The 23058-nt window shown below is 45.6% G+C and overlaps 1 protein-coding gene across 1 annotated transcript in view; it reads right to left on the reverse strand.

The window, feature by feature from the left end:
• The window catches only part of fam184b (family with sequence similarity 184 member B), a 25555-nt gene continuing 2497 nt past the window's right edge, over positions 1-23058 (reverse strand). Inside the window, exons 2-19 of the mRNA XM_012836994.3 lie at positions 19951-20178; positions 19090-19713; positions 16071-16206; positions 14160-14311; positions 13465-13737; positions 11606-11716; positions 11125-11334; positions 6929-7047; positions 6497-6626; positions 5653-5838; positions 4039-4267; positions 3559-3689; positions 3041-3243; positions 2400-2561; positions 2070-2187; positions 1839-1940; positions 1073-1350; positions 1-389 (exon numbers count right to left, since the gene is read on the reverse strand). Of these exons, the coding sequence (XP_012692448.2) occupies positions 296-389; positions 1073-1350; positions 1839-1940; positions 2070-2187; positions 2400-2561; positions 3041-3243; positions 3559-3689; positions 4039-4267; positions 5653-5838; positions 6497-6626; positions 6929-7047; positions 11125-11334; positions 11606-11716; positions 13465-13737; positions 14160-14311; positions 16071-16206; positions 19090-19713; positions 19951-20178 (3486 nt within the window). The 3' untranslated portion in view covers positions 1-295. The remainder of the gene's footprint in view (positions 390-1072; positions 1351-1838; positions 1941-2069; positions 2188-2399; positions 2562-3040; positions 3244-3558; positions 3690-4038; positions 4268-5652; positions 5839-6496; positions 6627-6928; positions 7048-11124; positions 11335-11605; positions 11717-13464; positions 13738-14159; positions 14312-16070; positions 16207-19089; positions 19714-19950; positions 20179-23058) is intronic.

Below are 23058 nucleotides of genomic sequence, written 5' to 3' on the forward strand. Positions count from 1 at the left end.
TGGTATTAAAAATAAAGTATTTTTATTTGTCACATTATACACAATACATCAGCATTGAATAAGCACATGATATTTGCATGGTTCGGCCAGTCACTCTCTCTGTCGCTCTTTCTCGCGCTCACACAAACACAAACACAAACATACACAACCCGATAAAACAAACTCTGTGTGTTTGTACAGTCTTTGATCTGCTTTGAGGTAACTGAAGTGTGTTTTGAGGTTTTTCATGACACACTGAGCGTTGTATACGGTTATAATCAGGTATGAGTGGGGGCAGCTTTGGGCCAGGGGTCCTTTAGAAAGAGAAATATTTAGTGAACCACTCTTGTCTCTGAGGGTCCTGTCCATCTGGGGGCGCCGTCTCAATCACTCTTTGTTCTGTGGGTGTCCTAGAGGTAAGGGTAGAAAGAAAAAAACAAGAATAAGGATCAAAGGACGACAGACTTCTGAAGTCTTCATCCACAATAGCTGGTCTAGAATTTTTTCTTTGAGTGTTAAATTGTGTGTTCTCGGGCAAATACTTGTCTTACTTAGCACAATTGTGCCCAAAGTCCCATACAACTGATGATACAGGAACATCTTCACTATCTAGCGGTTGTTACCATGGAAACAGACCTGACCACTTTGTGTTGCCATGGCCACAGTCCAGAACATTTCGTTAAACCTTGCAATACACTTCCAAAGGTGTTTCTTTGTGTTTGTGTGTGTGTGTGTTCTTGGAGACATCTATTTCACTGGTGAGTTTCACTGGCTCATTAGGCTTGGGCTGGCCCATTATGGAAGTGAGGGTTTCTATGTGCTTGTCCAATTTCTCAGTACAGAACAAGCAATAGAATTTAGTTCTATTTAGTGCATAGGTCATAGCCTAGACATTGTTTTGGCAGTACCTTTAAAACAAAGTTAGACGTAATTGTAAAATGATCAGATCCTGTACACCACTACAGTCATCTGAATCTTATTATCAATGCTCAAGCAGTGCCTGTGCATATATAATAATAATAATAATAATAATACATCACATTTATATAGCGTTTTTCACATTATACTCCAGCAGCGGTCACTGGACGCTCACCTCATGTGTGTGTAGTTCAGGTGTTGGTGCGGGTACTCCTGGGGTGGCGAACGCCCATGCCTCTGGCCAGGGGAGAGGTTGGGGGTCAGAGTTGAGCCTGAATTTGGGGTGCTTGTGCGGGACAGGGGGAGACCCCGTGAACTAGGCTCAAAGCTGGGCGAGCGCGCAGTCTGCGGAGATACGGATGTCCCAGCTTCAGGGGTTTGGTAACCCCTCTCGTAGGCGCTGAGGTTTGGGACGCTGGTGACGCGAGGAGGAGTCTCCTCCACGGCCTTCTTCTGTGGGATGCAAAGAACAGCAACTCCATTACTGTGCTCTGGGGAAGCCTGTTTTTAATATCTATGTACATACTTATGCACTAACTGCTGTCATATCAATCAACAGGTGAGTGCTAGCACTATTGTTTCTGTCAAACAATGGATCTGATCCCGGCCTATAGTTTCCTTCCTTACAAACACCTGTTTATCTCTGTGTAGCCCTCGGTCATTAAATGTAAATTTTCCACAGCACTCAAGACCTTTGTTCCATCTACCATGACACAAATGTATAGTTTTGATTATATATTTAGTCAATTTGGGAATTATAATTTGTACAGGAACAGCAGATGTTTAAGTGGATGTGCATGGTGTGTGTATTACATAATTGATTGTGTGCATATGAATGTGATATAACATAGGAGTCACTGGGATTTAGTTCCTTCAGCTCACTCCATGTGTGTGTGTGTGTGTGTGTGTGTGTGTTTGAGAGAGAGAAAGAGACAATGCACCTTTAATGTAGGTGTCAGACTGCCATAGTGGGTCTTGCTGTCATAGTGTTTCAGAGTTCCATCACCCGCAGAAGGATGCTGGGATAGCTGATGGCGCTCTTCCTACCAAAAGAAAACACAACCCAAACCTCAGTGCGATTCCATTCGTGTCACATGTAAGACAGCCTTAGATTGCCATGTTCATACATGTGCTATAATGCATGCATGCTTCAGCGTGGGTGCAGGTCTCACCACCAGTCTCTTGATGAGCTGGTCTCTCTCTGTGAGTTTGTCCTGAAGTTTAGAGATGGTGTGTAGATCCTCCAGGCGTGACTCTCGCCTCCTGCTCCTGTCCTCGCGCTCTCTTAGCCTTTACACACACACACAAACACACGTACGCAGTCAAATCACATAATTCTCACTTATATCCAAAAAGGCAAACTGAAGGTAAACAAATCGATGGAGTGCACTGGATTTTTGTTATGGTGTATGTGGTTCTGTGTTGAGTGTCTGTGTTTGTTTGTGTGTGTGTGTGTGTGTGTGTGTGTGCGGCAGGTCTATTAATAATTAAAAGCATAGTACTCTGTTTCCAGGGCAACGATGCGGGCTTGTAGGCGTGTCTGAGCAGAGATTAGGGTCTGGATCTCCCTCCTGTGATCTCTCTTCATGCTGTCCACATCCTGCCTCCTGCTCTTCTCTCTCTCCTCCTTCCCCTCTCTGCTTCTCTTCTGCTCTTCCCATGAGCTGCCCAAGGACACACACACACACACACACGATGAGATACTGCATCAGTTTTGTGGATGTTTTTTTTCTATTTTTTCAAAGAGGCAGTCTGAAAGGGCTTAATTGTGATAGGCCCTACAATTAGTATTACAGATGGAATATAACCCACAGATAAGAGCCTCTTTCTTCTAGGGAAATTACATTCATAGCTGGGAAGAAAATGATGAAAAAAACCAACTGATTATTCATCCACGAGTGAAATGGAGCCCTTCTTCCCATATTCCCCCTTGCTCTTCTCTCTCTCTCTCTCTCTCTCTCTCTCTCTCTCTCTCTCTCTCTCAGTCTCAATCTTCTCTTTCTGCATGAATCGTTCTGTTCCGGCCCTAGTCTAAACTAGTCCATTGTTTGTCTTCACCCTCTCCCTTCTCTCTCTATGCCCCCTCTCCTACTGTCCCTGCTTAGACGCCCTCTCCCCTCTGACATGATGACTTCTCTCTCACCTTGAGTACGTGTGTTCCTCAGGGCCGGAGGCGTCTCGTCTCTCCCTCTCTCTCTCCCTCTCCCTGTCTCTTTCTCTCTCCTCCATCAGTGCGCTGAGACGCTCCTTCAGCTCTGCGTTCTCCCGGCGTAGCTCCTGCACCTCGCTGCGGCTCTCGTCCAGCTGTCTCTCGTATGACTGCTGCTGATTTTGCTGCTTCAGGTCCTGATAGAGAGAGAGAGAGAGAGAGAGAGAGGGAGAGAGACAATGAGAATGAGAGAGAAATGAGTACAGTGGAAAAGAGAAAAAGGGGTGTCATAGTGGTACAATTCTTTTAACATAGCGGGTATATTTAGTAAATCAGTGTCAGTAATACTAAATACTTTTTCTTAAAAATAAATAAGTTTCTTTATTATGGTCAGGAGGAAGACCTAGTTAAAAGACAAAGAAAGTCCTTAAATGCACTCTGTCTGTGTGTGTGTGTGTGTGTGTGTGTGTGTGTGTGTGTGTGTGTGTGTGTATATGTGTGTATGTGTTTACCTGCTGTAGCGCCACCATCTCCGTGTGTGTGCGTAGTTCAGCCTGCAGGTCCTCAATCTGCTGCATGTGTCTCTGTGTGACCTGCCTGACCCACTCTGTGTGCTGCTGGGTCAGCTCAGCCTTTTGCTTCTCTGCTCACATACACACAAATACGCAGTCAGCATATATAACACACACACATACATGCACACCAGTAATTCAACACACATAAACACTTAGAGAACAAATTATTGAATATTCACTGCAGATGTCCAGGAATGTGTGTGTCCAGATGCTATGGCAGCTGTGAGCTATGCTGTATGTCCAAGTTACTCAGCTAAAGGTTATGCTGTATGTGTGTGTGATGATCAGCTCTCCAGCTTGTGCAGGTGATTTTGTGTGTATATGCGTTTCCCCTGTGTGTGTGTGCGTGTAAATGTGCATCTGTGTGTGTGTGTGTGTGTGTGTGTGTGTGTGTGTGTGTGTGCATGTGTGTGTTACCCAGCTGCAGCTTGTTCTGGGTGTGCAGGCGTTGTCTCTCCGCCTGGAGGTCCTCTTGAGCCCGCGCCTCCAGGGCCGCCACCGTCAGCTGGTGTGTGTGTCGCTCCGCACGCAACACCTCCTCCTGACGCTCACGCCATCCGCTCTCATCCATGCCATCCCTCTCTCCCCTCTCCTTCGCTTCACCTCGCTTCTCCTCTTCCTCCTCATCCTCCTCCTCTTTCACCGCCTACAAACAGCAAAGACAAGCACACCAGCTGTACTCCTCATGTTCTGGTAGTATGTCCCCAGCAGCAGGGCTCCCAGTGCCCCATACTCATTTATATCAGTAGCGTTGCGTGAAGAGAAATATTTATGCTCTAGCCCTTAGTGGGTATCTGTGATACAAATGTTTACATGTGAAACATGTGTATATACTCTATGTGAGCTATATGTATACATACTTTTGCCTTGGTGTGAAATCTAAACATAAGCACACACATACAGCTCACATACCACACAGGCATATATTCTCTATAAATATATCCAAAGACATACCACACATGCACATATTGTCCGATATAGAACAGCACATTCTCCTGCACATGTACACACATTCCACCAACCACCTTGCTTCACGCAGACTTTGATTTACTAAACAGCAGCTGTCTGTTTTGTGTACCTGCTAACACTCGCGTGCAGACACGTACACACACATACACATACACATTCACATACACACGCACGCACGCACGCACGCACGCACGCACGCACACACACACACACACACACACACACACACACACACACACACACACACACACACACACACAAAACACACTCCACTACCACAGCCCCTGGGCTCAGTGGGCAATCTTGTGCAGTGAATTATTTATCCATCTCTCTCTCACTCTCTCTCTCTCGCTCGCTCGCTTGCTCACTCTCACACTGTCAGTCAGTGAGCTCTCTGTGTGAGAGTGGCACTGCTAGCCTACTGAAAGCCTTTAGATGTTCCTCGCTGCATTTCTTATTTCTCCCCATATGGGCCACTCTGATACTGCTCGTGGTCTGCCTGCAATATAGGTCACCCGAGCCCAGCAGTCAACACAGCGCAGTACTGAGCAGAGCCCTGCTTGCGATTCAGGGGATTTGGCGCTTGTTTTTATCTGGGAGCTCAGGGATGCCCAGGTTTCCATTACGGCGTTATTTCTTGAAGTGGGATCAAGGGTTGCACAACCTGTGTTTCTGATTAGAAGTGTTGTGTTATCAGTCTGTGTCAGATAAAGCAGCAACAGCTGAAGAGATCTGATATGAGAAGAAAAGTCAGAGCTGGACTTGGGCTGTGTGTGTGTGTGGTGTGTGGGTGTGTGTGTATGTCTGTGTGTATCTGTGTGTGTATGTACGTGTGTGTGTCTGTGTATATGTGCTTTTATTACGTTGCAACTAGACTACTGAAATGCTCTCCTGTCCGGATTTAGCAACAGCTCAATAAAGAGCCTCCAACTTATACAGAACGCTGCTATGCAATGCTGCTATGTGTGTGTGTGTGTGTGTGTGTGTGTGTGTGTGTCTGTGTATGTATGTGCGTGCGCGCATGTGTGTGTATGTGTGTGTAGGTGCTTTGTGTGTGGCTACCTTGAGCTGCTGCCTCCTCATCATCCTCTCTTTCTCCTGGATGGTGGCGTGGAGCTGTGCTCGCAGCGTGCTGTTCAGCTCTCTCGTCTTCTGGATCTCCTGCTTCATTCTGTCCATCTCTCCGCTGCCCTGCCGCTCCTCCCTGGCACCCTCAGACACACCCGAGTCCCTCTTCCTCTCCTCTAACTTCAGCACACACAGAGCAACAGTGTGAGGGAGTGAGCCTGTTTTTCAGTGTGTCTGTGTGTGTGTATGTGTGTGTATGTGTGTGTCTGTGTGTGTCTGTGTGTGTTCGATAATAAGGTAGTGTGATGTGTACATCGTGTGCATCGACATCCAGCATGATATACTAACTGTGTGAGGGAGTGAGCCCGTTTTTTTCAGTGTGTGTGTGTGTGTGTGTGTGTGTGTGTGTGTGTGTGTGTGTGTGTGCGCGTGTGTGTGTGTATATGTGCGTGTGTGTTCGGTAATAAAGTAGTATGATGTGTACATCGACATCCAGCATGATATACTAACTTCAAAAATACGGAACTACTTATCTATCTGTTTTCTGATTCTTATATTGTTAAAATATTGAAAAAAGTAATAAAAATGAATGTTTATTGTGATATGTATGAGTGTGTGTGTGAATGAGTGTGTGTGTGTGTGTGTGTGTGTGTGTGTGTGTGTGTGTGTGTCTGTGTGTTTGTGTGTCTGTGTGTGTGAATTAACGTGTGTGTGTGTGTCTGTGTGAATGTGTGTGTGAATGAGTGTGTGTGTGTGTGTGTGTGTGTGTGTGTGAATGAATGTGTGTCTGTGTCTGTGTGAGTGTGTGTGTGAATGAGTGTGTGTGTATGTGTTTTACTTGTGTCTGCAGCTCCTCTACTCTGCTCTGCCAGTGCTGAGTGATCTCTCTGATCTCCGCCTCTCTCTCCCTCTGGAGCTCACACACAGCAGACCGATGCTTCTCTGCAAACCGCTGCTCATTCTGCACCCTACACACACACACACACACACACACATCAAAGGTATTATTTGGATTCAGATATTTAGGATTCTGTTGAGAAAAGGGTTGCAGCACTTCTAGATTGTAAGGTACCACCATTTCTTCATGACATTGAAAAGTAGTGATTAGAAATTTAACAGGTTACAAATAAGTAAGACAAATAAATAAAGTGTGACGAAAGAATGGTACACACACACACACACACACACACACAGCTTAAACATTAGCAACCAGTCAGTGTAGTGCTGACCCATAATCACACTATGAACACACACACACACACACCCCCACCTGATCTCCTCCAGGTTTTGCTGGGACTGTTCCAGAAGCTTCTGCTCCAGGGCCTCCCTCTCGGCCTGCAAGGCCACCACCTTCCCCTGCAGTCTGGACCTCTGCTCGTCCACCTCCACCTGGAAACCACAGCCGTCATTAGCATCATTAGCTTGTCACATACATGTGTATGCACACCAGGTTGTACCAGGCAAACAGTAATGTCTAGCAGATAAAGACACACTATCTTGTTCCCAATCCAGGCTAGGCATATTTGAGTGAGGGTTTTGTATTGCTGCCTGACTCTGTCCTTGGGCTTGTTTAGGTTGTGGTGTTGTTTGCTAAAGCAGGAGCCCACAGGGAGAGAGGGAGAAAGGTGGAGCCTCATTGAAGTCTTATCAATGCATGTGACATCGAATGTGTTTGTGTGTGTGTGTGTGTGTGTGTGTGTGTGTGCGTGTGCGTGTGTGTGTGTGTGTGTGTGTGTGTGTGCTAGACTCTAAACAGATAAAGAGATACATTTAGGTAAACAATAAACAGTAGGTAGTATGGCCATTTGATCAGTATTAGCATAATATGATATAGTTAAGTATAGTATATAGTAAGATGATAGAGTTATGTTTAGTTATGAATGGCTGACATGGTGCATGTGAATTTTAGTTAGAATAGCAAGGTTGGCAGGACACAACAACAGTGCACAACTGGCTGGCAATAGCTGCAACACGCGTCGCATGCTGTTCCTGGGATCCGTAAAGGCCCCTTTTCACAGTACAACATGCGCTGTCTGTAGCCCACTCCTGTTAAAGACAACAACATGGCAAGGAGAAATGAAGAATGTTGCAACAGGTGACAAGTTTTTCATGCATTATTCATGATTATGGGATACACTAAAGAGGAATGTCTTTAGTCTCGATTTGAAGATGGAAAGGCTGACTGTTTCTCAGATGGAACCAGGAAGATGTTTCTACAGAAGGGGGGCTCAATAGCAGAAGGCACTTCCCCCTATTGTGCTTTTTGATATTCTTGGAATTACAAGGAGACCTGCACTCTGGGAACGAAGTGGTCTTGGTGGGCAGTAGGGGACAACTAATTACTTGAGGTACTTCGGAGCTACGCCATCCATGGCTTTGTATGTTAGAAGGAGTACTTTGAAATCAATTCTACTTTTGACAGGGTGCCAGTGCAGAGAGGCAAGTACAGGTGAGATGTGTTCATATTTTGAACCAAGTGTTGGAGGCTCTTTATTCAGTAGTCTAGTCACAAGGTAATAAAAGCGTGGATTCGTTTTTCTGCATCTTGGAGGGATAGAACATTTCTGATTATGGCAATATTGCGTAGATGACTTTGAGATCTGAGTCAAGTAGGGGGTCTCGGTTGATAATTACACAGAGATTTTTGGTGCTAGTGTTGGATATTAATGAGATGCCATCGAGTGTGGGGGTAGATAGCTATATGATGTAATTCTCAATTGTTTAGGGCCTACAAGCATAACCTCAGTTTTATCTGAGTTAAGGAGCAGGAGGTTGTTAGTCATCCATGCTTTTACATCTTAAGTAGCTGTACAATTATATCAGGTTTCATGGGTATGTAAAGTTGGGTGTCATCAGCACAGCAATGGAAATAAATGCCATGCTTCCTTATGACAGAACCTAAGGGTAGCATATACAAGGAGAAGAGGAAGGGTCCAAGCACAGAGCCTTGGTAAACTCCATAACTTACTGTGGTGTGATTTGATGGCTTGCTTGAAAGGTCAGAAAGGTAGGACCTAAACCAGGATAAGGTACAGCCTTTGATGCCAACATGATATTCAAGTCTCTGTAGCAACATATGATGATTTATAGTGTCGAAAGCAGCACTAAGGTCTGCACCCATGCACCCGTGATCAGAGGTGATTAGTAGGTCATTCAGAACTTTGATTAAGGCCATTTCAGTGCTGTGATGGGCTCTAAAGCCAGATTGGAGATCTTGGATATTGTTTATATGTAGAAAGGAAGTAAGTTGCTTTACTATTACTTTTTCAAGTAATTTTGACAAGAAAGGGAGGTCGGATAGAGGCCTATAGTTAGTCAGATTATCAGGATCAAGTAGTGTCTCATTAAATAAAGGTAGTGCGTGTAAAAGTAGTTTTGTAGGGATCGGGTCTAGTAGGCACGTTGATGATTTAGATGAGGAGATCAAGAAAACTGTTGCTACTCCACCTCCACATTCTGTACTGCGGGGCATGTGGCAGTTTAAGGCTAGTTATTCGTCTGGTTTTAGCCAGGTTTCAGTTAGAAAAAGTTAGAAAATCTCAATATTTGTTGTCTGTTATCATCATCAAGTGCAACTTTTGATGTTAAGGACCATATGTTAATAATACCAAACTTTAGGTTTATACTGGTAGTGTTTTGTACAGATATAGTTTTTTATCTAATCTCGTTTTCTATAGTCTTTATCAGATTTTTCTGGTTAACAGTGTGCTTAGATGTTCTTCTTCTTCTTCTTTTCGTTTCACTGAAGCGTGATGGTTATATGGCAGTTTCCCATTTCTTTACACAGTCCTTTGCGTTTTTGTTGAATACTGCAAGGTCTTTTGGGCTGCAAGGGTTAGGTAGTAGAGGGCAGACAAGGCAGTGCTCCATTGTATGGTCTGCTTGTCCACATTCACAGGTGGTTGGGCCAGTCTTGTAGCCCCATCTGACCAGAGCATCTTTGGATCGTCCCGTTCTTGTTCTAAGGCGGTTGAGTGTTTTCCATTGAGCCCATGATGCTTCTTGGCCAGGGGGTAGGTTTTCAGTGGGGGGTATTTCCATGTCAGTTGGAGGTGAGTCATTCTCAAGTTTTTCCATCCAGAGTTGTATTCTGGTTTCTTCCCGAGACTTTGTTAGGGGCTGAACCTGGCTGAGAAAACTTCTTCTTGACTTTAGCCGTTGGGCCGGGGGGTTACATCCATGGAGGAGGTGGCGTTCATCGCTAGTAGCTTTTGTTTTCTCGACTCGGCTGGCAACTTTCCGTCTAATATCAGCAGGTGCAATGCCAGCGAGGAGGTGCAGGTTGCTTGTGTTGGTGGGTTTCAAGCAGCCAGTGATCAGACGGCAGGTGTTGTTCAAGGCTGGGTCAAGTTTCTGGGCATGGGTTGACCTCTCCCAAACAGGGCATGCATATTCTGCAGAGGAATAGCACAGGGCCAGAGCAGTAGATTTTAATGTGTGTGCTGTGGTTCCCCATTTGGAGTTGGTCAGTTTCCGTAGGATGTTGTTTCGGGAACCGACTTTGGATTTTGTGTTTTTGATGTGTTCCTTAAAGGTGAGAGTACGATCCAGGGTTACTCCAAGGTAGACAGGGTGGGTACAGTGCTCAAGTGGTGTTCCAGACCATTTGATGTTAAGTGGAGTAAAAGCCTTACCTTAGATGTTCTGGGTAAAAGATACGTATCTGGGTTCCTATCAGATGCTATTGATGGAACTGGAAATATTGCTATTCTGTTGTTGTAAGACATTAAGTGTAGCCTTATTTTGTATCTGTAACTTGGATGTATACTCTGTCTGTCTCACTGAGACCTGAACAAATGGCATGTGAACCCCTCCCCCCCAGAGTCTCCTTCCTGTTATAACCCTTTGTACCCTGTTATCACCCCCCTCCCCCATATGTGAACCCCTCACCCCACTGTCTCCCCCTTCCTCTCACCTATAGGGTGTGGTCATCCCCTCCCCTATTGTATTCTACCTGACTGAAATGGTTTAAATACCAGCTTAGTGTACACCAAGGTAGGCCTTTCTCTGAGCACCAGCTGAGAAGGGGTCTCCACGCCGAAATAAACCTCAGAAACCTGACTACGTCCTGCGGTGCCTTCTTCAACTTTGGCGTGCTCATTTAGATTCTATCACTATGGATGTACAGTAGTAGTAGTACAAGCTCCCTTCCCTTTGGTGTACTTGTGCAGATATTCCTGTTGTTTGTTTTATGGTTTATGGTCCTGTGTGGTTCTTATACAGATGCTTGGAGGTTCTTCAGCAGTCACTGCACGGAGCACATGTAGTTTGCCTAACTGTACCGGGCGTATATGGCACATTGCTAGCAGTGGCTGGTCTGGAGTCAGTGGCTGGCTGGCTGTGGTGAGGTCTGGCTGCTGTGTGTGTGTGTGTGTGTGTGTGTGTGTGTGTGTGTGTGTGTGTGTGTGTGTGTGTGTGTGTGTGTGTGTGTGTGTGTGTGTGTGTGTGCGCGCGCGCGTGTGTTACCTGCATCTGCTCCATGGCAGTGTGTGCCTGCTCCAGCTGCTCCTTCAGAACGGCACACTCCACACCACACACTGGCCTCTGCTCGGCCATCGCCTCGTGGCTCTGCCTCTCTCTCTCCCGCTCCATCTCACGCTTTCTCTCCTTCTCCCGTTCCTTCTCTTTCTCTCGTTCCCTCTCCTTCTGTCGGATTGCCTCCTCTAGTCGAGAAATCTGGGAGACACATACACACGTATGCACTCATATGTAAACAAACAAAGATATGGATGTGAAAAAAAAACTGACGCAGGTTCAATAATTAATATTCAATGAATAGTCTAACACCCTAGACTAACTTTCTTCATTATTTTCTGCAGTTGTTCATATTATGTAGTTCATCGTCAAGTAAAACCCTCCAGAAATAACCTATGACACTAGTTGCAGGAAATCAATGTACTATATAGACCTCTGTTCGTTTCACCAGTGGTGTGTGTTGACCCCTCACCTCTGAGACTGACAGCTGCAGGCGCACCTTTAGTTCATCCCGCTCCACCTCCAGGCTCTGCCTCTCCTCCTCACCTCTCTTCCTCAGCTCCTCCGTGTAGGAGAGTAGCTCCTGTAACCATGGAGACAATATTCATAGAGAATAACCCCCCCCAAAAAAACAGACTACAGATTCATTTGTCAAACCATTTAACTTCCACTACTCTGCTCCAGTACATTAGTGAGAAAAGACTTCTTTCAACATCCACTACATAACGTGGTAATTGGGGAGGTTTGCAAAGGGCATGAATGTAAGATTGTGCCCTGAGTGCACCTGTGAGGGTGTGTGGCCTCAAATGAACTCAATGGCCTACATTAGCTCAGGGATGTCTGTGGCAAACAAGCTGAATAACACCTCCGGTTAAAATCACAAATGCTGCTTCAGGTTTATGTGTGTGTGTGTGAGTGTGAGTGTGTGTGTGTGTGTGTGTATGTGTGTGTGTGTGTGTGTGTGTGTGTGTGTGTGTGTGTGTGTAAGAGAAAAGTGAGTGAGAGCGTGGGAGAGAGGGAGGAGATGCTCTGTACCTTTGTTGTGAAATTAATATTCTGCCTGCTGACTTCACCAGTACTACAGATTTACACTGCCTGGGGAATACTGCATTCCCATTTCCATTTAAAGGATAGTTTTACTTGTAACTTGGATTTAGAATGTCTTCATCCGGTAAAGTTACAAATGTACAGTACATCATTTAAAAGGTGATCAAAGTAAGACATGCAGACATCTTCAAATCCAGAGCCTGTTGAGAGGGAGCGTGAGAGAGAAAGAGAGAGAGAGAGAGACAGACAGAGAGATGACTGGATGATCTGCACATGGCTAATACTACAGCCCTATCAGGTAAGCTGAAGCTTTCTGTAAATCCCAGGGGGAGACTCCCAGACTATCCGAGCTGCACAAAAGCCCAGGTCCCAGTGAGCCCGTGTGCCCTGCCTGCTTTAGTCACAGACAGCTGATCTGGAAAAACCATGGATCAGTGAGGTCGGTAGGGTGGAAACTCAGCCAAAATCTACTCTGCCTCGGCAGCCCATCGGCCATATTGCTCACAACTACTGCTGTCACTTTGGATCAGTGGTTCTCTAGGGCCATAGTCAGAACCATGACCCGTCGTCCTACTCCCAGCCTTTTCCAGCGGACCAGCGGGACACCTCTAAAGCAGCGCCACCTACTTTATTTAGAAGAAAGGAATTCATGGGAGGTTATTTTGCATCTGTCACTGAATGGAATCTACAACATATAATAATACTCAACCCAGCACTTAACTGAAATGAGCAACTACAGCATGAAACCCCATTTGTGGTTGTCAGAGGTATTCTAAATGAACTAATTTGCTGTGTTTGAGTAAATGCTTTGCGGCAGGGGTGCGTTAGACTCGTGCGGTGTGTGTTGACAGGAAGTGTCAGAGAGCGCTGTGAATGAGCCTCTCAGCAGTGTGTCTTCTCTCATTAACCCGACCTCCCGGAATGACAGCTGTAGACCAGCATTTGTTGTGTTTATGAGACCTATCAAGAGGAAGAATGACAACTGATGTCCCCATTGGACTGTTTGCATTTACACAGATGTGCCATTGTCATCATCACTGTGCAAAGGAGGTCACTGCAGTGAGAGCTCACATCCACATCCCTCATATTGTCTATATCTGGGCAGTTTTGGTCCGACCCATCCCTAACTTCCCTGTAATTCTAGCCACAAGACTTTCAATCCTCCTTCAGTTTAGACATTTCAGTTCAATATGTTAATATACGTCTATATACGTCTGGCTATGCGAGGCTACTTCCCTACAGATCGGCGGCACACTTGATGGAGCAGGAGGTACTGGTACTCACCTGCTGGCCACGTTTCTTCTCGGCGTCCAGCGCGGCACTGGCCTGCCTCATCTCGGCGGCGTGTTTGCGTATGACCTCCTCCAGGGCGCGCTTCAGCTGCTCACGCAGGCGTCGCCGCTCCTCCTCCATGTGCTGATTCACGCCCTTCTTCTCCTCCTCCACCTCATCGCGTCCCTGTTCCTTCTCCTTCTCCACCTCCTGCCGCAGTCGCTGAACCTCCTCGGCGTGGGCGCGCTGCAGCTCCAGACGCATGGTGCCCAGGGTGTCTGAGTGCTGATGCACATCCATATAATATTTTAGTTATTTTACCTAAATATATGTAGCATTTTACCAACATATATTTAGTTATCCACATATATTCAGTTATAAATCAACATATTTTCATTGGTAATTACCCCAATACATACAGAACATACAGTGTGTAACACTCGAATTATAAAATGATATTTTGTCCTTCAGGTATAATCTGCCTACTGTGTGAATGAACCGGAATGGGCTTTGGGTAAAAGTTAGCTGTTAGCCCTGCTAAATTAACTAGGTGAGCATAATCTGCTCCGATAATTTTTGTTTTCAGTGTACATCGTGAGTGAGTTCTACAAGGCAGGTATAGGAGTGTAATGTGGCCTCTGTACCTGATTCACCATATGTAATAGTTTATTTATTTCCTTCAGAGGTATGTATCAGCTGTAGCTCACCTGTTTCAGCATGCGGGCGTGGTCACTGCTCCGCCCGTTGCTCTGCAGCTCCAGCTCCTTATTGCGGAGGTTGGTGCGGCTCAGCTGCGCCCTCAGCTCCTCCACCTCCGCCGACACCTTCACCTGAGACGAACTCTGACTCATCAGCTCCTCTGGTAGAGTGGCAGAGGCCACGCAAGGGACAAGGAGAGGGGCAGGGGGGGTGGGGGGGAGAGGGAGGAGAAAAAAAGACATAAGGATGAATAGAGGAGGAGGATGAAAAAGAAGAGATAGAAAGAGAAGATGGAGCAAGTGAGATGGGTGTTAGCCTGCATCTGTCTTGAGGGGTATACCAGATACGGAGCTGAGACAGAGAGAGTTCCCAGAGGGATGCTCTGTCTATGAATCATCAGGACCGAATCTAGACTGCTCAGATTGGGGGGGCAAATAGACATTTTGGGGTGGGCACCTTTTCACACAGTGGACACACTACAGTGTAAAGCTGTTGTCCTAGTTTTAATGTGCGACTGATATGTCTATGTTTACACATTGCCACACCACATACAGTTGCACTTAAAATTATTCAAAAAGATTTGATCATGAGGAATAGGCATACGATTGTAATACAGAAGTGTAAGCACTAACTTGAGCCTCAAAATACTGACTTTTTTTTTCACAATTATTATTCTCATATTTTATGTTTGAAGTATTTTTTTAACGCAACATTATGTTCTCAAAGCCATCCCTCTAAACAGTTAAGACATATTTATGAATTTCCACCTATTCCTTACAGATCTTTTCCAAGTTCTGCAACATGTTAAAGATTTACTCACAGATTTTCGATCCTGTTGAAAATTAAAACATATTTCCAAAATGACTGTGGCTTATCTAGATTTGGCTTTGCATCAACCTATTTCACACACTGTGGCCCTGATTGAGGCCTAGGCTACTTAAATGTTAATTAACAAAAAGCAAATAGTTTGCTCACGCTACAAAATTGCGACAGCAGTTACTTAAGGCTGCGAGTGATCAATTTATAGTAATTATGTGGGCTAAAAGATTTCATGTGCACACTAGCAGGAGACAACCATGTCTAAATCAGCTTTAGTTTCGTTGGCTAAAGGCAAATGGAAAAAGCACGACACAGCAAGACAAAAAGCCAAGATTTCTGCTGTATGTAGCTTAGATCGATTTTAAAACTGAGAGACATTCATATGAAGTCTAAACTGTTCCCATATGCGCGTTTAAGATGAAATCTTATGAAACAATGCTGCTAGTAAAAGTTATTCACCCTCTTATAGAAGTTTTTTAAGTATCTTTCCTGATTTTTATCCCACTTCTAAAACGTGTGCAATAGCTACAGTGCTGTCTGTGTCTCGGGCATTTCGAAAAGATTAATTTTCGTGGAGAAAATCTGTTCTCGCTGTATCCACTGGTTTCTCCGACGTGTCCGTGCAATAACTTATAACTAGCTATAACTTTAGATGTTATCACTGACACAATTTAATACCTGCCATGCTCGTATTAAATACCAATTAGTGCTCTCAATTAGGCTACAACGTTTGAAATTACCTCCAGGTTTGATCAGGACATTTTGAAAATAAACGTGATTAACGTGACACAGTCAAAAGGCAAAATAAAGTTGACTAATCTGGGTGGACAGAGTAGACATTAGGGTGAGCACTAATGGCTTTGGGAATCATTCTCATTTTGAGAGTCTTAATAGCAGATACAGGAAGGCAGGCTATTGTGGGAACTACTTACATTAACCACACACGAAGTGCGCTACAGCCTTTCATGCTGCAAGGCTAAAAACATTTTTTATAAAAGGGTTTTAAAAAATGGGATTGGGAATGGGATTCATTCATCATTAAACTAAATGTGTGTCTATGCGCGTTTGTGTGTATTACAGAGAGAGAGGGAGACTAGTACCTGACTTCTTCTGCAGTTCATTCTCCTGCAGCAATAGCCTCTCCTTAGCCACGGCAAGCTCTTCCTCAGCCTTCTTGGCCCCAGACTCTGAATCCAGCACCCTGTGACGACCATCCTCCAGTTGCTCCTCCAGGTACTGAGAACGAGAGAGAGAGGATAAGACAAGTGTAGAATGAGAGATGAATATGAGGACGAGAAGAAGTAAGAAACAGAGGGAAAGAGAGAAGAGGTGAATTTGGAGATCTGGTATGATATCCATGGTCATTCCATGGTGTTATAAAAATGAGAAATAAAAATAAATTATGTAATGTAAATGAGTTGAGGTGCTCCATGGTCATATCCTACAATAAGAGGAAAAAAAGAAGTTCCAATGGATTCTCTTTCTATTCTTGGTTATTCGTTTGTGGGATGTAAACATGCCAATACATTGCTGCATAATAAAAGACTAAAGGGCTATTACCAGGTGGAACTGTATTTTGATGAGTTCGGCTATAATCTGGTCTCAGGGGTGAACACTGTTGGGCTTATTATCTGCAGTGCTAATAAGAAGATGTGACATTACATGGCCTTACTTACAGGTCATTCTGAAATGTATGTACATCCTTGAGAACTCAGAGCACTTTCTGGCAAGTACCATTCCATCTCAAATCTTTTTCCTAATTTTGAGTGTGACCTCACACACACACACACACACACACACACACACACACACACACACACACACACACACAGTAAAACAAAAACAATGCCTCACATTCACACATAACAAAACCAAAAGCCCACAGTCACACTCAAGCACAATACAACGAAAAGACCACAAACACACACGCATGAAAACAAGAAGCCTGAGGCAGAGCAGCTTTTGGACATGCTCAGTAAACACATCACAGCTCTGTCACACTGAATGGGCTTTACGGCATGGGAGGAGAGCAGACCATGGTACTGCAGTCATTTCATCAACAATTACAGCAACAAATGTGCAGGCCTGTTACGAGTTCAAACAGACATGCACAGTCATGTGAGAGGAATTCAAATTTTAAAGTTTATTTAATACTTTATGGGATGGAAAATGGCCTCATGTGTCTGAGTGCCTTGATGCGGAGTGTGTATATGTGTGTACACTAATGAAAAAAAACTGTGTGTGTCTGTGTGTGTGTGTGTGTATGAGCTGGCAGCAGTGACGAGTGTGTGTGTGTGTGTGTGTGTGTGTGTGTGTGTGTATGAGCTGGCAGCAGTGACGTGTGTGTGTGTGTGTGTGTGTGTGTGTGTGTGTGTGTGTGTGTGTGTGTGTGTGTGTGTGTGTGTGTGTGTGTGTGTGTGTAAGAGAGAGAGAGAGAGAACGAGAGAGAATTTCGGGACATGATTGTTTGACCCTGTGAGGACGAAGCCATCTGCTTCTTTGCAGGCAGCTGTGTTTGCTAATTGAGGGTACTCATGATGAAACCTTTAATCTTCTCTACAATAAGTGGAGGAAGTGACTTTTAACTCCCCTAATTATACATTTGCACCAACGTGGCTTTTGGGAGATGGTGAGTCGATGAAGACGGCCACACCTCTAAGACAGCAGCCACAGCTGTGGAATACAAAAGACCTTATCACACTTGTGACTGTGGCTGGGTTTACATCCATCCAAACATTATGGTGGCTTGAGGCTATGTCTTACTTTATTTCACTTCATTTATTCAACAGTTTTTGACACTGCCTGAGCATGTCTGTGTGGTTGTGTGTGCCACAGATGGCCATTCTTTCATTTTGGGGCACAGTCATTTGCTCTGAGTCACTGAGAAAAAGCTTTGAGTACTTTCTGTCTCTAAATGTGTATGTGTATGAGTAAGTTAAAGGAAGACATTTGGAGGCTTTTTCCTTTTCTATTGTCATACTGACCACCCTGTGTGTGTGTGTGTGTGTAGTTCTGTTCAACTGGGAGAATGAATTAGAGGATTCCTGGTGGTCTGACTGCCACCTGTGATGCCACATGTGTGTACATGTGTTTGTGTGTGTGTGTGTGTGTGTGTGTGTGTGTGTTTGAGTGTGTGTGTGTGTGTGTGTGTGTGTGTGCGTGTGTTTGAGTGCGTGTGTGTGTGTGCGTGTGCTTGAGTGCGTGTGTTTGAGTGTGTGTGTGTGTGTGTGTGTGTGTGCGTGTGTTTGAGTGCGTGTGTGTTTGTGTACGTGTGTTTGAGTGAGTGTGTCTGTGTGTGTGTGTGTGTGTTTGAGTGCGTGTGTGTGTGCGTGTTTGTGTGCCTGTGTTTGATTGCGTGTGTGTGTGTGACGTGTGTGTGTGTTTACGTGTGTTTGAGTGTGTGTGTGTGTGTGTGTGTTTGAGTGCGTGTGCGTGTGTTTGAGTGCGTGTGTTTGATTGATTGCGTGCGTGTGTGTACGTGTGTTTAAGTGTGTGTGTCTGTGTGTGTGTGTGTTTGAGTGTGTGTGTGTGTGTGTGTGTGTGTGCGTGTGTTTGAGTGCATGTGTGTGTGTGTGTGTGTGCGTGTGTTTGAGTGCAAGTGTGTGTGTGTGTGCGTGTGTTTGAATGCGTGTGTGTGTGTGTGTGTGCGTGTGTTTGAGTGCGTGTGTGTGTGTGCGTGTGCTTGAGTGCGTGTGTTTGAGTGTGTGTGTGTTTGTGTACGTGTGTTTGAGTGAGTGTGTCTGTGTGTGTGTGTGTGTGTTTGAGTGCGTGTGTGTGTGCGTGTTTGTGTGCGTGTGTTTGATTGCGTGTGTGTGTGTGACGTGTGTGTGTGTTTACGTGTGTTTGAGTGTGTGTGTGTGTTTGTGTTTGAGTGCGTGTGCGTGTGTTTGAGTGCGTGTGTTTGATTGATTGCGTGCGTGTGTGTACGTGTGTTTAAGTGTGTGTGTCTGTGTGTGTGTGTGTTTGAGTGTGTGTGTGTGTGTGTGTGTGCGTGTGTTTGAGTGCATGTGTGTGTGTGTGTGTGTGCGTGTGTTTGAGTGCAAGTGTGTGTGTGTGTGTGCGTGTGTTTGAATGCGTGTGTGTGTGTGTGTGTGTGTGTGTGTGCGCGTGCATATTCACCTCAATCTTGTCCTGTAGTTTCTGGCAGTGTCTCTTGCTCTCATTCAGTCTCTGCTCATTGTTCTCCAGCTCCCCCTCGAACTTCCTCAGCCTCTGCTGCAGAACTGCATGCTGGGATTTGCGGTTCTCGTGCTCCTTCTGCTGCCACTGGCTAATCTGCTCGCTGAGGTTCTGCTCCAGAGACCTCTTGTTGGCTGCCTGCTCCTTCTCATGCACCACCCTCACTTCCCGCATCCTCTTCTCCCACTCTCCCTCCACTCTCCTCCTCTCCTCCTCCCATCCCTCTCTCTCCTCCTTCAGCAACCTCAGCTCTTCCGCCAGGGCACGCACTTGCTTCTCGCTCTCCTCTGATGCCCGTTTGCTCTCCTCTTCGGCCATCTTCTTCCTCTCGTCCTCCTCCATCTTCTTGTCCTCCTCCCTCTCTCTCTGCAGCTCCTGATACTGCTGCCCCAGGGCCCGGCTCTCCTCCCTGGCCCGCTCCAGCTGGCTGTGGGTGCGGTCCCTCTCCTCCTCCAGGCTCTGCAGCCGAGCCTCAAAGTCCCTCCGCAGCTCCAGGGCCTCCTGCGTGAGCAGGGTCACCCGCTCAACGTGCTCGTCCTGGGACCGCTGGTCTTGCTCTTCCACCTGCGGAGACATGCAGGAGTAGGAGACGCAGCTTTTGTCCTTAGATGTTATGGTCATTTAATTCACCATACAATTGGAAAACTAATTAAACATTTAAAGTGTTAAATATGATTTTTTCCCCCCTTGCAGCCCTAATTACATTTAGCCGTAGTAGACTCTAAATAGACACATGTCCTACTTCTAACCCATCTATGCCTCACCCTTCAGACAGACTAGCAGTGTTCAACGGCTCCTCACCTGAAGCCGAAAGATCTCAAACTCGGTCTGCACCTGCTCCCCTTTCTTCTGCTCTTCCTCCACAAAGGCCTGCAGCTCCAGGAGGCGTGTCCTCAGAGCAAGCTCCTCCCCTTCCTCCTCCTCAGCAGCTGGCTGCAGCTGGCTGCCCTGCGATTCCGTTGCGATGCGGCGGAGTGACTGCAGTGTGGCCTCCTGCTCCTCATTCTTGGTGTTCAGTGAGTATATTACCTGTAAATCACACACCAGGTGTGGTGAGAGGAGCCAGGACTAATACACCCCAGCATTTCATCATAACCAACACGCATATTACCATTCACAGACTAACTGCTAAACATGGATTAATAGCGACATCAAACATGATATCTTATCTAACAGAAGTAGAACATAATGCCATGTACGTACAGTTTCCTCGACAGGGGCTGCACATTCATTTAGTTGCTTTGACTAGATGCTTCTAAATGCTGTTTGGAGTTGCTAAGAGTGGTGATTAATCACCTCCCTACGGATCATGTATTCTGCATGAGCATAACCTCTGAGGTATGTGTAAGCAGTGAGGAGGAGACTTTGATGTAGTGCAGACTAAAGCCACTCTGATCTCTCAGGCACACATCCTCCCTAGAGCTTTTGATTCTGATCTATCTGTACAGTTTGTTTGTACAGTGGTGTGGTCAGATTTGACTCCTTTGGGCCATTTGTTATTTGTCAGTGAATCTGGATTTCACACTTTTGTTGGGAGAAATACATGTATGTATGCTTATGCATGTGTGCGTGTGTGTGCCTGGTGAGGTTTCCGCATGTGTGTCTACGTCTGCTATGGTTTGTCTTTCCCTGTCCCTGTCAGCAAACCCTCCTCACAGGCCTCCCCACTCCCAGTGTCATCATATCCCCTTACGGACCCCTGACGTCTCATTTATACCAACCGAGGCTCCTGTGTTACCGTGACGCCTCCCTGTCTGTGATAAATCGCCATGGCAGCAGTGCCGGACATTCCACTCCGTGATTGACTGCAGCGACCTCTCTCCTGCTCACTCTCTCTCTTTCTGCCTCCCTCTCTCTCCCACCGAAGCCCTACTCCACATCCGCCCTTCAATAGTACCGAGCATATTTTTACTGAGGGCAGCAATAACAGAATCAAGGAAAGTCACCTCAACCATTTGTGACAAGTGTCCAGGAGCCTTTTTTTAGCATGCTGTAAATACACTGTATATCCACAGAGTGGCTGTGTAGGGGCTTTTGGGACAGAGATAGAGCACATTGTAGAGGGACGCTAGCATGTCTCAGAGAGATGACAGGACAGGACAGGAAACACAGGAAGTCTAATTTTTATTGTCACATTCTCTTCATATGCTGACCATGTCTGAGATTTTCTTCCCTACTTAAAATCTAACCGTCTCGCCCCTCCAAGGGTGATTGGATCTGAAATCTAAATCAATAGTGGCATTCACGTTGGTGCCAAGATTGCTAGCTTCACAGTCAGCAAAGCATGAAATTAATATTCCTGTTGAATCGATAACAGGTAGAAGTGTTTGGTAAAGGCCATGCAGAGGAGCAGGGCTCTCTGTGGTAACACAGCTTTGATATTTGAGGCTGTGCTTGGATACTGGGAAGGCTGTGAAAACAAAAAACCCTCCCCTTCCAGGCCTCGCTGACTCAAGCCCAGTCTCACATGGAGGACATCTCTGACTCTATCGCTCTTTCTTCCCCACCACATCTCCCTTTCTGCCACACACACACACACACGCACACACGCACACACACACATACACACACACACACACACACACACACAGAGTGCAAGAGGCAGACAGCTGTCAATCGGAAGAGGGAAAAGCCCTAATCCCCATAGACAGATAGATCTACATGCTGTTAAGAAGATACCGTGACATAAGCAAGTAGTTGTTGACTTTCTGATGTCCATGAATACATTGAACTCGAGGAAATTGACCATGGACCCTTCTGGAAACTCTTTCATTTAGAATGGCTATAGGTCTGTACTTCTAAGACATGCAATGGTATTTCCACATTTTTAATGTGTTAATGAAACACCACACTACTACATTATTAAACCACATCATCACCCTATTCACCAGCCTATTATATTGACTGAGACTATGACAGCTTGCATGTTCATCTGTTGTTTTTCAATATGTACATGCAGTCCATAAGTACATGTTCTTCCTGGCCCTGCTGACAGACTAAAACGGCAAGGCGAGGATTTAGGCTGAGTAGTCTATTGTGTTTGACTGTCTTTTTCCTCTCATTTCTTCACCTGCTTTCTGCGAGAGGCTCTGTAACTCCGTCTGCTGCCACGTCCTATTCATGTCAAGGCATCAGGGGTTATGCATTCTTTTCTTCCAGCTCCTCATCTACACAGCTGATTTCAGTCTTTTCTGCTCTCTTGCATCAAAAGGACATTTTCCACTGTAGTGATCTGCTGCTGCCTGCCAGGCCTTTGGCTATCTATGTCAGATCTAAACATCTTTACCTTGCCCATACATCCTCTAAAAACAGCACACCCTCCCGATCAATATCTCAAGTGTTCTTTAACCTTCATCCATCGCTACATAGAGGTTGAAGTCAAAGATGAGAGGAAAAGGGAACGTATTTCATGTGAATTCAACACAGTTTCAAGGGGTGCCTGATGTGTGTTGTAATAGGGCTATATAAATGTACTAGTGCTATTTTCAAGTGTCTGATTCACACTGAGTATGTCTGTGTATGTGCTCGTGTGTGAGCAAAGATATAGATCTGTGAATGGCTGTATGTATTTGTGTCCAAGTGTGAGTGTCTGCATGAGCTACGTCCGTGTGTGTTTCCACCGAGGCATATGCACGTACGTGTGTGTGTGTGTCTGCGTGTGTGTGTCTGCACGACGAGCTACGTCTGTGTGTGTTTGCACCGAGGCATATGCACGTACACGTGTGTGTGTGTGTGTGTTTGTGGCAAGTTTAGGGAAGCAGAGCAGTTGGCAGGAGTCATCTTCCCCTCTTGCCATGTAAACACAAACACTGCTCAGTTATCTTTAGCGAGTCACTGGATGTCTGAGTTATCTATGCATATGTGTGTGTGTGTGTGTGTGTGTGTGTCTGTGAGTCTGTATGAGAATGT

The sequence above is a fragment of the Clupea harengus genome, chromosome 22 (genome assembly GCF_900700415.2).
Source record: "Clupea harengus chromosome 22, Ch_v2.0.2, whole genome shotgun sequence".
NCBI lineage: Eukaryota > Metazoa > Chordata > Actinopteri > Clupeiformes > Clupeidae > Clupea > Clupea harengus.